This window comes from Phyllobates terribilis, unplaced genomic scaffold, assembly GCF_046119375.1.
Source record: "Phyllobates terribilis strain yellow unplaced genomic scaffold, ASM4611937v1 Scaffold_3__8_contigs__length_932513732, whole genome shotgun sequence".
NCBI lineage: Eukaryota > Metazoa > Chordata > Amphibia > Anura > Dendrobatidae > Phyllobates > Phyllobates terribilis.
The window spans coordinates 731583862-731598739 of NW_027362763.1; the positions used below are offsets into that span (position 1 = coordinate 731583862).

Consider the following 14878-nt stretch of genomic DNA (forward strand, 5'->3'; position numbering starts at 1 on the left):
TTGATCGCGTGTTATTCAATTTTTTGTTTGGCGGTATGATGATAAAGCATTGTTTTTTGCTTTGTTTTTTTTTTGTTTTTTTTATCGTGTTCACTAAAGGGGTTACCTAGTGGGACAGTTTTATAGGTCAGGTCGATTCAGACGGGGCGATACAAAATATTTGTACTTTTATTGGTTTATTTTTTTTTTCATTATAAATAAATATTATGGGACAATACAAAGGTGACAGAAACCTCACAAATATTACCTTACTTGCCACCGCCACAGGGCAGTGGGAAGAGTTAGGCTAAGCGCCAGAATTAGCGCATCTTATTAATACGTCATTTATGGGGCCACTGAGAGCTGATAATTTTAGCCTCGGATGGGGCCAGCATCCAAGGCCCCTTCCCTGGCTATTAATATCAGCGTCTATAAGTTGCCCATCCATTACTAATCCTATAGTTATATAGTAAATAAAACACAAACACCCAGAATAAACTCTTTTATTTGAAATAAAACACACATAGTTCTACTTTTTTGTTTAAAAATAACAAACACAGTTATATTCACCTAACACCCATTCCAATGAAGCCCTCGTCTCCTGTAAGAAAACAAAAATAAAAAACAACAATATTCCTCACCTGTCTGAAGTGTCTGAAGTTCTGTCGCATGTAATTCCCATGTAATTCATGTCAGGGATAGTTTTCAACCGGGACAGTGCCAAGATGCAACCATCCCTGGCTGAAAACAACTGAGGAATGAGCAGCTATGAGCTCAGCCTCAGTGACTAGCAGTGACGTCATATAGTTTACTGCCAGTCATTGCACATGACAGCGTGGAAAACACTGGAAATGTGGGCCCCCCATTCATGTGAATGGGGGTCCATGTTCCGGTACAGGTTCGGATACTGTTCTGGTACCCGAAACCAAACTTTTAATAAACTGTTCGGAGTTCGGCTGAACCCGCTGGGCCCAAATAGTCAGGGGTTCGCCCATCACAAGTCTTAAACATGATGTCACAGGATCCTGAGGCTGCACGCACTCCCCGTAGCATCTATCTCCCCTCTTGGAACAAGACATCATCAGGGAACAGCGCTGCAGTTACTCACTATTTTCTCCTCCTCTGAAGACATATTGGATCCTGTATGAAGAATGCTGTGAGAGATGTGACTGCAATGCCAGCTCTCAACTTCTATCTCCACTGCTGCTGTAGCTTCTGTGAAAGAAATCAGCAAGGGGCAGAGATTGAAGCAGTGAGTGACACCAGCTCCGCCCCACAGCTTCTAGCAACGCCCTTAAATGAGTCATCATCAGGTATGGGTGAGCAAAGCAGTGAGTGAAACCAGCACTCCCCCCTGATAACGATTTATTTGAGGGCAGCACTGGAATCTGTAAGGCAGCGCTGGTGCCACTCACTGCTTCTATCTCAACCCCTTGCTGACGTCTTTTTTTCACAGGAGCTATGGCAACGGTGGAGACAGAAACAGTGAGCCAGCGCTGCACTCACATCTGCCTCAGTGTCCATCACCCATGATCCAACACCTCTTCAGAGGGGATAGCTATGCAACGAACTAGTAAGTAACTGCAGTCCATATAACAGAGGCGGTTGATCCAGCACTTCCAATAAAACGTATAATTTTCATAAGGTTATGAATAAGAAGTATCACTTCGAAACCCGTCAACCAATACCCTGAATGTATCTCCCTTGGGACTATTTCCTCAGATGACACACTTTTCCATATGTTTTTGTGGATTACTTATGGAATTATGTATCTTTTATGGATGAAATTTTCTGAATAAAAATATACTTTTTATTGGAAGTGCTGGATCAACCGCCTCTGTTATATGGACTATTCCCTTTGGAACTTGGATCCATGCACACCTGCATCTGTGAATAGGTGAGCTGATTGCCTACAATTTTTCTTTGCTAAGTAACGGCAGTGTTGCCCCCAGTGACTCCCTGTTACAGGAAGAGCGATGGACACTGCGAGAGTGAGTGCCGCCCCAGCCTCCTGTGACGTCACGAAACATCACAGGAAGTACATTAAAAAAACACATTTAGGGGTTAGGTAGATAGGTTGTAGTGTAGGGTGGTGTGTAATAAAGGAAATTACAAAAGTGTTTAGGGTATAAACATAAATAGTTAGAAAATACATTTTAGGTGCCAGACCACCCTTTTAATTATTACAACATCTTTTTCCTTTTTAACATAGAATTTTTGTGATCACCCTCACCCTGTGATCACCCTATTATTGATCTTTTTTGTTTCTAAAACGAATGGGTTGCTCTATGAATACAAATTCGTCCATATGTCCTATGGATATTATTACGAAGATTACCATTCATTTGCATGGCTACCATCCAGTGCCACATTTCCTCAGCATGACTGTTCAGTAAAGTTTTTTTTGCTTATATAATGCATGAATAAGCACTTTTAAAAGACAAAATACTGTCCGGTTATGGTAAACCAAGAATGATTAAAATTTACCTCCAGGCATTTTGTAAAAATAATATCTGAAAATGAGAAAACAACTTATCTCAATGGTTATCAAGCTGTGAGACTCTCATTTTAATATGAAGCATTATGCCACACAGGACATATCATAAAAGTGTTTGTTGAGAGATAAGGAGAAAAAGCGAAGCTAATAGCATATTATGTCAGTGTTATTCATTTACATACAGACAACATTAATATAGATGAAACTTAAAAATGTTAAAGGGAATCTGTCACCCCCTGGGACTTTTCATATCGCTAATATGGGCATACAGGTGATAGAAATGTGAATCTATACTTACCTGTATGGCCCATATTAGCGATCTGATCGCTGTGTAATAGCAGAAATAATTTAATAAAAAAGCTAAGCTTTGCTTCCCCCGGACGCCAAGAAACGCCCGCCTACTAGCCCTATTTCCATATTCACCCCACCTCCACGGCGCGAAGCTTAGATTTTTTATTAAATTATATCTGCTATTACACAGCAACCAGACCACTAATATGGGCCATACAGGTAAGTATAGATTCACATTTCTATCACCTGTATGCCCATAATAGCGATCTGAAAAGTCCCAGGGGGTGACAGATTCCCTTTAAACAAAATAAAAAGGGGCAAACATGAAATATGTGGCAAGCATAAAACATATTTACTAAAAGCAGGTTCCACTGAAATCTATAATAAAAAAGGTTAATAGAATTAGATTAGATGGTTCTTACGTGTCTCAGCTCATAGTAAACCCATACATGGTGAAAAGTTTATAGGCCAAAACATTGATGACCCATAATAATAAAATGTAATCCCACAAAGTAATAAAATACTTAGCTTGTTGATGATTGACTAATCCTGACGCGTTTCCCCCCATAGATAGTTTTGAGGTTCATCAGGGAATCTTTCTATTTTGCTCCTTTGTTTATAACCCTTGAGCATGTGTTTTGTAGTCAGCTTCTCTGTCCGCCAAGCCACAGCAAACACACCTTTTTCTGGGTGTTTAGGTTCTGGTATTCTGGCTGCAGTCTGTTTAGCATAGCACAGGTGTTTTCATTTGTCTGCCCTATCACCTTTCAGGTGTGGCTTTATATTTTATTCCCCCTGCTGGCATTTCCTGCTGGTGACTTTTGGATGTTCAGCCATTCTGCTGTGGCTTAAAGTCAGTCAGTGAAATTCCAGCTAGGATTTATCTCTTTGCTGTTTCTGTTCTGTACTCTGCACCTATCTTCTGTTTCTTTTTAGGAAGTTGACTGCATAATATCTAACAGTAAGTATTTTATATGTTATTCTGTATTTGGCGGTTTATTTTACTCACTCTGGGATCTTTCCTTTTTTCAGCACACTTTCCCTTTTGTAAGTAATTCACACTCTGCTCTGCCCTCTGGTTCTTTAGGAGTCAAGGAGAACTCAAGTTACATTATAATTACTTACTTCCACATCCAATCAAATAAAATGATTTGGAAGGCTTATAATTAGTTTTCGTTTTCTTGGTTTTGTTTGTGAAATGGCCACAGTGTGAACGCGCTCTTACAAATTGCATGTATACCAATTTATGTTCCGGCTCATTTCTATGGTTTTGCTGCAGTTTCTTGTACTTTGTGCAAATAGGGGTGTGGACCCCCCTTTCTGCGCTAGGCATTTCATCTTCATAGCTTCCCATGGACAGGTGTCTGAACTAGTCGGGCCTCTCTCCTGCTTTGCCCTTATTCACTTGAGGTTGGCTGACACAAGGTAAGGTTTTAATATACTAGAGACAGGATAGGACTGTCCCGATTGGGTACACTTTGTCATGGTGGGATGTCTTTCGTGCTTTTTTTTATCAAAATAGTGCTAACTAAGTACCCTATGTTATCTACATGTACTATTACTATTTAGTTAATTACTTACTGTTGAGTATATGCTTATGCTCATTTTGTTTTTCTCTTGTCTATAACTAGCATCTGACCAATGGAGGTCAGACTCTCAGCATCCACCATGTCAATCAACTGTTTGAAGGTCCAATAGATGTTTTGTGGATATACTACAGTCCCTTGAATATTTACATTGTGCCATCTACCTGCATGGCATCTACTTTGTAATGATGGTGAAGGGTATTCTAGAACATTGCAGGGTATTTTTATCCTATGGTTAGGATATGTCAATAATATCAGGTCTGTGGCTTTTTAAAAGGGAAAGTAGTGTTCCTGAAAACCTCTCCATGGTTTACATTGTGCCATCTACCTGTTGGTAAAACCCTGAACTACCTTGAACTTCCTCTACTAAGTAGAAATTGTGGAAGTAGACAGATCGAAGTAAACGCTGAAAAGATTGTAGCACTCACGTGAGCGCTGCTGCTCTACAGTCAGAATGCAACTCATCGAATATTGATGATCTATATGGATAAGTCATCAAGAGTCTGATCCGGGAAAACTCCTTTTAAAAACTCAGATCATAGAGGTCATAGATCATGAATATTAGATCATAAAAACAGTAGTACTCAAAGACTTAAACCCTAATTTTTTTTATGGGACCCACAGACGTTCCTGAAGACCCCAGTCAGTTCAAGGCAGCTACAAATACAATAACGTGATATTTAATAGTTATTAATACATATTTACAAAGAGCAATAATTACATTTCAATATAATTGACTGAGGAGTGAACTGGTGAATACAGTTTCAAAGGTTAATTAGTACTTTGCATCAACATACAGAGGAGGGAGTGCACAATGTCATCACACATCTTAGGAAACATCTATGTATATGTCATTTGTTCACCTATTCTAAATTATTTATATAGTTTAATTTTTTATCACAAAGGCTTTAATTTTTAAAGGTTTTTATCAAATCGTACTCTTCGTATAATAGGTTAGACCTAAATATCAACATGGGGTGGGGCTCTGGAAACAATTAAACAGAGATCATACCTCATGGGGCCAGCACTTGGATGCCGATATCCCCACCTCAGCAATGAATGTCTGAGATGGGAATAACTCATTTAATTGAAAGATTCAATCTGTTGATGCAAAATTATTACTGGCAATAACAATATTCCAGGCCATTATATGACCATTATCACTTATTTTCAGTTCTCTCTGAGCTATTGGGTGTAGACAAACTGCAAATTTGTCTGCCATATACTGCACACATAGACGTAAGGAATATCTTCTCACTTCTGTAATAAATGTCCAGAAGCAGCAGCAAAAAAAGATATTTTACAGCATTATTGAGCAGTGCATCTGTGAAGCCATCTGTGAGATCACACTTACTTGAATGTAGCAGCAATGTCTGAGTCTGTTTGCCCTTCTCTCAGTTTGCTGTTCCCCCAATCTTCCTACCTGCTACATCCATGCCTGTCCCATCTACTCCTGCTTTGCTCTTGGCCGATGCAGAGTGACTATTCAGGGACCCTGTTTCATTCCTGGGGCTTGTAGCCTTTGCCAGTTGACTAGCTATGGGAATAATTTTATTAGTTTGGGTTTCTTCTGTCAGCACTGGGTGAGGCTGCTTTCTATTTAAACCCCTGGGAATCAGTTCCCGCTGCCAGTCAATGTTTGTACTCCTGGCTTTACTGTGTATCTGGGTTTTACTCTAATCTATCCTTTTCCTTGACCTCAGCTAGTTTATTGACATTTCTCCTGTCTGACGATTTTTTACCTCCCTTACCTTTTGGATTTGACATGGCAAACTGATTAACCTTCTTCACAGCTTACGCCATCAAACGGCAGCTGACTGTTTGACCCTTGATTAGGGACCCCTGTGTAAGTCCATATACCTGTATAGAGGTTAAAGGGTAAAGGCCAGAGCAACCCCTGGGCTCAGGTAAACGGAGTGGCTTGCGCCAAGTCTGTTCGTGGTTGCCTTTTTGGAGCTGCAAGGTGACTACGAACTGTGCTCTCATGACAATACCCTTTCCATAGACTTTAATAGGCAGCTGTAATCTGATCCCTTTGTGAACTCGCAATATGTTTATTATATTTACTTGAAATATTGATATGTATAAAGTTTATGGAATTGACAATAACCATAGGTCATCCATAGGTTGTATCATAATATGATAAGGCCTCAAGCAAATATCCAAGGGCACATAGAGTCACAGTAGTTCCTCTGTATGCCACCACATATTATTATCTTAAGAAGGTTTTCATTTCTCAGCAATTATTTAAGTGATTATCCCTGAATTATGCCATTTGATGAAGCTTTGTACAATTTTTCAACAGATAAAAAATCTCTATATCTCTCTCATATAAAAAATAACACTTTTAATCTGCAAATATTGGGTTAATCTGAAGATTAATAGCTTTCTGAAGCTCCTCGGCTTTAGTCACCACTCAGTGGTGGTAAAATCACTGAAAAAACAGCCTTACCAACTCCACATCAAATTACCAATTCACTAGCAGGATGCAGGAGAACCCCATGATAAAGGCAGGGGCAGCACAGGTGCAAAATACTGATGGAGCAACCACTCACAAATCTAACAATTCATGGAGGGGGTGGTTGCCGAGAAATTATTCAATATAGTATACAGTGACCAGTTAAATCAATTGGCTCTTCATGTGACGCATACTGTGCCCCCAATACATTGTTTGTAAATGAGTCTTCTAAACTTAACCACTTTTTTCTAGACACTTAAAAAGCCCACAAAAAAATTGGCCCCGATTAATCAATACTGGTGTTTTTCAGACCATTCTTGATGAGGAGGAGTGCTGGAGTTAGAAGATCCTGAATGGGGAATATCTGAAAAGTGGCATGCACCTCCGTGTGCGCCTTGCCACAAATTTTATTCCAGTCATAGACTGGACACCCCCACCACACACCTGCCCCACCCAACCTTTGCCCACTTTGTCTGAAATGAGTGAAAATGACATGAGAACTCCAAGAGTTGCCAAATTTTAGCACAGCCTCAAGTTGTGCCAAAATTTGGCGACTTTTCAAAGCTTTGATGAATTAGTCCCATTATCTTTAACTTAGTCTCTATCCAACCATAGAAAAACAGGTTGGATATAACTGCTGGTGGGTGAAGGCAATGCGTCCATAGAAGAGATAGGGGCCTCATACAAAGTTGGACTTCCATTATGGTGCCATGGTTATTCACTCAATGCAGAAGGATCTACTCTCTGTTGACCCCTTGATGTATTTTTCCATAACATTTGGGCCAATTTAACAATCGCTTAGTTGCTAAAAATTTATTTTGTCCAGCATAAAATATTTTAGCATACAATCCTTAAATATTTCCTGTTACAATATTACTTTTTACTAAATTCAGCTTTGGTTGAACTGCCATCTTGCATTTTAGGTATTGCAGTCATAACACTTTCCTAAAAACTGGAGAAAAAAACATTGTAAATAATTTAGACAGTAAAAAAGAAAAGTTACAAGTTTAGCTTTGTTGATTGAGTGTGACTAATGTGTACACAGATCCAGTGCTACTTTTCTGACCAGGGGTATAATGTCCATTTCTTGAGTTCAGGTTGGAAGACGACGTTTCGGTTCTAAAAATATGAGCCTGTGATTTACAGCAGCCAAGTTTACTCATTAAACTGTAAAAGTCTTTGCGAAAAGCTTTTGTGAAAAAGGCATACAAAAATGGATTAGCACATGAATTAATAGGGTAAAAAAGAACTAAAAGAATCTTGGAGTTGGAGACTGTTATTAGAGGAACCTTAAGTGATGCAGAAATGGCAAAGAAGGAAATGGGAGCTGTGCATAGAAAATTTGTGAATATTAATATTGCCATACGTATTGCAGTCTTTGTATCGCTGTTTGAAGAGATCATATCGGGATTACGTACAGTCATGTATATATGGATATAGCAGATACAAATAGCCACAAATGCCAATACATTAAGTACTAGTAGAAATATTATATATGCTTGTGAAGGTATTGTTTCAATGTCCATTGGTAGGCAAATACTAACCTTCATGTAACTACTAACTCCGACAATAGGGAGTAAAGCCACAACAAATGCAAATATCCAGCCAGATATCATAATGATGAAAGCATGCCGAAACCGAACCTTGCGTTGTAGCTGCATTGCATAGGTAATTGTATGCCATCTTTCCAAGGTAATGGCCGTCAGTGTGTATACAGAGAGTTCACTGGCAAACACCGTAAAAAATCCTGCCGCATGACATCCTGCTCCAGTCTGCCAATCAATTGCATAATTATAATATTGACTTTTGGTTTTTATATCCACAGATGCAATAAGCAAAAGATAAATTCCCATGCAAAAGTCTGCGAATGAGAGATTGCACATTAAAAATTTAGGGACGGTGAATTTTGACTTACTAGTTATTAGAATGACCAACACTATTGCATTTCCTGTAATGGCCAAAATGCTAATACACCACATAAGGATTCGGAGAAAGTTGTATCCCATTATGTCTTCACATGGGTTGAATTCATCCGGTTTAGGCGAGCAAGCTACATTCTGCTTATCACCACAGAAATCGTAGTCGAAAACTTCACTCTGGTCGAAGACTAGTCTATCGCTCAATTCATCGTCAACTTGTCCATATGCCTTGTTCATAGGCTTTAGGTCACCGTGAAGGAAAAAATGACTTTTATTGCATAATGGGTGCAATTTGGAGCTGGAAAATGATAGAGAGTGTAGTTAAAAAAATATAATCATGGCATATATAGATTTAGCGAAGCTTACCTTAAGTCAGATAACAAAGCACTTGCGATATCATGGTACAAAAAATTGTAATTCAGCAACACCTAACTTGAGTCAATAGCTCCTGCAGTGTTATCTTAATACTCTTGTGACCTTCTGAGACAGGTTATCAATATGATGTGTTGTGAGTCATGATAACCTTGGCTACATATGTTCTAGTAATAACCAGGATAAAGCAAGAAATGTGCATTTTGCCATAAAGTTAACAATGTCAAAGGTTATTCCCAACAGCCCCATTGATTTCGAATCGGGGGATGGATGCTCAACCATTGATCCATTCAAACAACTTAGTGACTCAAGACCCCAATTCTTGTAACCAGACGGGTTCTAATGGTGGGACACTCAGCAATCATATATTTGTTACCTATTTTGTTATATTTATGGCAGACTAAGTATAGGTGCTTAATGTTCTCTACTTTGCATGGGGAAGGCTTGAGCCTACATATAGCCCTACCACCTATGACCGCAGCTATAGGTCTGCTCAGACGCTACAGATAAAGCAGCTCCAAACTTGACATCTGCAGTATGATAACATACTATCTACACTATTTGAGTAGCACGATGCTCAATCAAAATGAATTCTAATCACATAGTATGATGCTAGTCTTGGAGTGCGGCATCTATCAAGTTGAAGGCTGCTACATCTGTATATGGCATTCTATCTATCCCTTAACTTCTGTACAAGTAATTATGAAACAGTTTACATCACTAAAATTCAATCATAGGAGATAGAAGGGGGATGGTTTTTGTAGAGCTCCCCACGCTGTGTAGTATACCTGTCACGGTTGGAGATCCAATGGAGGGTGCTGATCCAGCTGGTGAGTGCAGCCAAAATGAATGGAAAGGAGGGATTTGATCTGGCACATCCAGATAATAAAAAAATATATATTAGAGAGACATATAAAATGGTTAAAACTGAAATCTGACGCGTTTCTGGCGCACTCAGGTGACCTTAGTCATAGGATGTCTGACATTCAAGTCCCTCCTTCAATTCAATCAGTTTACTGTTAATAAAGCAGAGGGGAAGGTGAGCTTTTGGTGAGATATCCTTGACACTGCTCTAGGGCCTTACGAATTTTATTTATTCCCCTTGAACTATAGAGAAAATTCATTTGTACTATTTAGACAGACAAGAAAAAATCAAGTGGTACCACATTTATCACAATAGCTCATGCTGGGTAATAAATATGGAATATCTTTTGGATTTTTTTGTCCAGCTTTGCCCTCTCTTTATTGGTTTACTTTAGACTAATTTATTTGCACCTAAATATTGGCACAATGTGGTGCATTTCGTACAATACCTAATTTCTGCTTATCTATGCTCTGTTTCTCCATATATATATTCCTTTAAGCCATTCCTCTGATCTAGACAAGCACAGAAAGTGTCTAAAACACCCTAAAAATCAGGTTCAAAGCATGCATGTAAATATTTTAATAAATATGACCTTACATGTCAGTGACCTGTCAAGTGGCTACATTTCCAGATACCTGAAAATACCACGGCCCCTATTCATTATGGCATTTGTGCCTTTTTTGGTCTTTTATTTGCAGTTATTTAATTTGCATCTTATTCTTTTTTTACTATGCATCTTTTAAAAGTCAATTTTATATGCTTTCATCTTTATTATTATTTTTGGCATTGTGTTTATCAATTGTATGTTCTCCAAATGTTTGCCTGGGTTTCCTCCGGGGTTCTGCTGTTTCATCCCACACTCCAAATACATACTGATAGGGAATTAAGATTGTGAGCTCCATTGGGGACAGAGATAGTAATGTATGTAAAGCGCTGCAGAATCAGGTAGCGCTGTGCAAGGAATGCATAATAAATAAATAATTTTATGTACCGTACATTTGAAATGTTTTAATAAATTTTGCATAATTTTGCGGAAAATGTGATATATTCTTTAAGTATCTATTCTTGTCTTGAGATATTTTTTAGACATTTTTGCACCAAATTCTTCAAATTGGAGGATGTGGTTCATGAATTTTGTGCATAATAAAAAAAATGTTCTTTATTTTGATCTTTAACCTTAGTTGCTACTTTTTAGTGCAAAAATAAGCATTTCCCTCTGGAATCTCCCAAATTTTGCACAAAAATTCCAGGCATACATGAAATCATTCCATGGAGTGTCTTGAGCAGAGATGAGCAAGTCCGAACTTAAAAGTTCGGGGTTCGTACCGGACAGTTAGTGTCCGTTACTTCTCTCCGAAGTCTTTTGCAATGTTTGGAGTTCCGGGGGAAGTCTGTTGGAGAGAGAGATTTTCCTGCTGAAAAGTTCAGGTCCTCAGTGTTTTCAATGGGGCTCGGGTTTTGGTTCAAGTTTGGGTACAGTTCTGGTACCCGAACCAAACTTTGGAATAAAGTTCGGGTCATGTACCAGAACCTGAACTTCCACGAATCTGCTCATCCCTAGTCTTGAGGCATTTGTACAAAAATTTGTCACCTGATATAAATGTTGCAATTGATGGATCAGCCAAAAATATCTGAAAACCCTAAACTGTTTCCACAATGATAAACATGAAAAATCAAGATGAACACAAAATAAAAAAAAAAATTCAAAGAAAAATAAAGTGCAAATGAACATCAGGCGAAAAACACAAAAAGACAAGTAAGAAAAAAGCAGAAATGCAATAATGAATTGGGCTCTATACGTCTAAGGCATCTTTAATACTAAATTGACCACCATTGAATTACAAGCTCAAAATTACCTGCAAATTAAATGAAGAAAAAAAAAGTGAATAAAAAGTCCAATAAATCTTACTTAAAAATGAAAACGTAAACATCATAATGTATAATGTATTCTGTGCTGGTTACACCAAGGCGGATATTAAAAGCTACGTCTGATTTCCATGACTACCTGCAGTTTCACAGCTTACAAGGTCCTCAGTGATTTCTAGTATTCCTGTACATTGCTGTGCAGTATACTTAATATATTTTACTCTCCTGGATGAATTAGTTGTTATTAAATATTGCCAGTGCATGCTGTGAAATCTACATAATAATCCATTATTTTTGCATATTTAAGTCCTGCAACTTAAATACCCTCATTATCCAACAATATAGTGATCATAATTGACACGTAGGACTGTATTTAATGTCTCCAGCAGGTTTACATGGTTGCATCAGACGATGGGAAGTGTGCCATCTAGGACTATTTTTATACTGCTGGCACTATATCTAAAGAGATTCTACTAGACACTAAGTGACCTGAAACAGCAGGACGATGGAAGTCTTTGTAGTTGGCGGCATGGACACTGCACAGACAAAACATCACTGTGGTCTTTTCCATTTATCTTCCATACATTTTATTTAATATGACTGCTATACAGATTCTCCTGCTTTCTACTCTACCTAAAGATTACAGATGTGTGATGTAGCAGTTGCCCGATTTTCTGTAACGGAGCTGAATCTCCTATTTCAGCCTTTTATTCTTTATTGTCTTATATGAAGCAAATACGGCTCCAAAGCTGGAAATTCAGACATTTATCTGTTACTTCTCCTGTTACTTCTCCTGGAAATATATGAATAAACTAACAACCGTGTGTTAATATTTCCTTTGTGCAAAGATCCTCTTCAGAGAGGAAGAGGACTATAACTATACTGCCAACAAACCATTTGCAGACATAAGTTTCAAGGTGTTTTCCCTCTCAGTGCAAAACAGTAGGTCTGATTTGGCTGGATAAGAGGTCTCTGACAGGAGTGGACCAAGGGAGAACCTTTTTCCTTGTAGAGAGCACCAAGTCGATGTAGGAAGACTTATATGCCATACAATGCTCCTTGGGGGAACGAAATATGCAAATATCCCTTCATTGATGAAAAGGACAGTAACTCAAGCACCACCTATTGGGCTTAGCAATCTTTAAAGTCAATACTGACCCTTTAAGAAGCTTTGGTATATAAATTAAGAAAAAAAAAACTGATGCTGCATTTGCAGACATGTTTTCAGGGTGTTTTCCCCTCATCAGTGCAAATCAGTAGGCCTGATTTGGCTTGATAAGAGGCTTCTGACATGTACCAAGGGAGAACGTTTCTCCTTGTAGAGAGTGCCAAGTCGGTGTATGCAGCCATACAACGCTCACCTGTGATGTTACATTCTTGGCCCAATATGTGAGATCAGGAGGTGGTGCAATGCCTTAGTATTCAGGTAGTTTATTACCATCACCATTATCACATTTCTAGACTCTGATGTCACATGTCATTCCTGGCTTTGCCGAAATTAGCCCAAAGTGAGTGTCCTGACAAACTCATCTTTGTAATACTGCATACTCTGTTCTGCTGTTCCAAGTTGCCTTGCTGCATAATTGGCTCCTTTGTTCCAAGCTGCCTGCCTTCACACTTGGCTCTTCTGTTCCAAGATGCTGTCTTTCATACTCAAGTCTGCAATCCCATGAATAACGTGGCATTTAGCATACACAGCTCTGTTGTTTAATGACCAAAGACTGTCCACTGTACCCAGTTTTGCAATTCCATAACCAATGTGCCATCTCAGCTCTGATTTTCATGCTTCAGGTACTGTCCTACCTAACCAGCTCTGCTGTTCTACAGTCAAGTTCCAATTTGCACACTCAACCATGCTGTTTGTCAATTATGGTGACGCCAAGCATATCTAATTCTGCTATTCCATGTTGCACCAGATGTCACTCAGCATATTCAGCACAGCATATCTATATCAGCTTTTCTACACTGCACCATCTCCTCTGGTTCCTACTGTTGATACAGATCTGCATGTTAAGGAATCCACCTCACCAGGTAAGCTTTAATAAAAATGCCCAGAATTCATCAACACTTGTGTTTTATACTCTAGTGTTAATGAAAGAAGTGGTGGAGTAAGATGCATCAAATTCATGAAGAGGAGGAGTGTGTCTCTTAATGAATTTTACATCAAACTAGGGAGCAGAAAAAAGCACAATAGGGTCTTATCTGGTTGCCAACTGGATATTATAAAGGGTTATTGTCACGGGTGTGTCAGAGGTAACAGACAGTCGCCCTGCAGTTTGTTGCAGGAGATCTCTACGTTTGGTATTACAGACATCTTCTTAGAGGCCCGCTGACTCTAGGACCCACTGGCTACCTCCCTCTGTCTAATTAGCTCCCTGGCCTTGGTGTATAAATACCTGGTGTGTCTGAGAGGGAGGTGTCGACGATATTCATTACTACTTGTGAGGCTTTAGCAAGAGCAGTACTTCGTCCTCTCTGGAGCTTGAGGCCATGTGCGCAAATGTTTAGAGTCATCTAAAACTAAGCAATTCCCCCCTGTTTGTCTACCCTTGTTGTCTATAGAGTTTAGTGGAGATTGACTAGTGCTCATCTCCTTCCTTCCCTCGCCTTAGCCATACGCCAGGGAAAGTCAGGGTGAGACACACATGCTGTGATTGGTGAAGATGAAGAGCCAATATACTGTAGGGACGGTAGTTGAGACAGGGTGACACTAGACCAGACTAAAAGGTCTCCACTCCCCCCTCTCCCTAGTGTCAGGGATCCCTTTCCCTCTTCCCTCTGTGTGGCACTAAGTCTTTCCCACACTTTTCGTGACAGTTATGCTAACTTGGTCTGGTTGTGTTCACACAACATTATTATGACATAGAAACCTAGTTGCGTCAGGTCCACGGGTCCTCCTCAGACTGAAGAAATCACAGGAAAGGAGAATTGTGGATGATCTGTGCTACTGGTAAACTAAATAGTGAATCCAGGTCCACACAAGAAGGTTTGTGTTTTTTTTATTATGTCAATGCGTACACTTGGCAAATTAGGTTTAATGTAGAT

The 14878-nt window shown here is 39.1% G+C and overlaps 1 protein-coding gene across 3 annotated transcripts in view; it reads right to left on the reverse strand.

The window, feature by feature from the left end:
* Positions 1-5224: 5224 nt before the first annotated feature.
* The window catches only part of FSHR (follicle stimulating hormone receptor), a 307547-nt gene continuing 297893 nt past the window's right edge, over positions 5225-14878 (reverse strand). Inside the window, exon 9 of one of the 3 annotated variants that reach the window (XM_073672099.1) lies at positions 5225-9028. In XM_073672099.1, coding sequence (XP_073528200.1) covers positions 7819-9028 — 1210 coding nt within the window. In that variant the 3' untranslated portion in view covers positions 5225-7818. The remainder of the gene's footprint in view (positions 9029-14878) is intronic. The other 2 variants (XM_073672098.1, XM_073672097.1) reach the window with 2 other exon arrangements.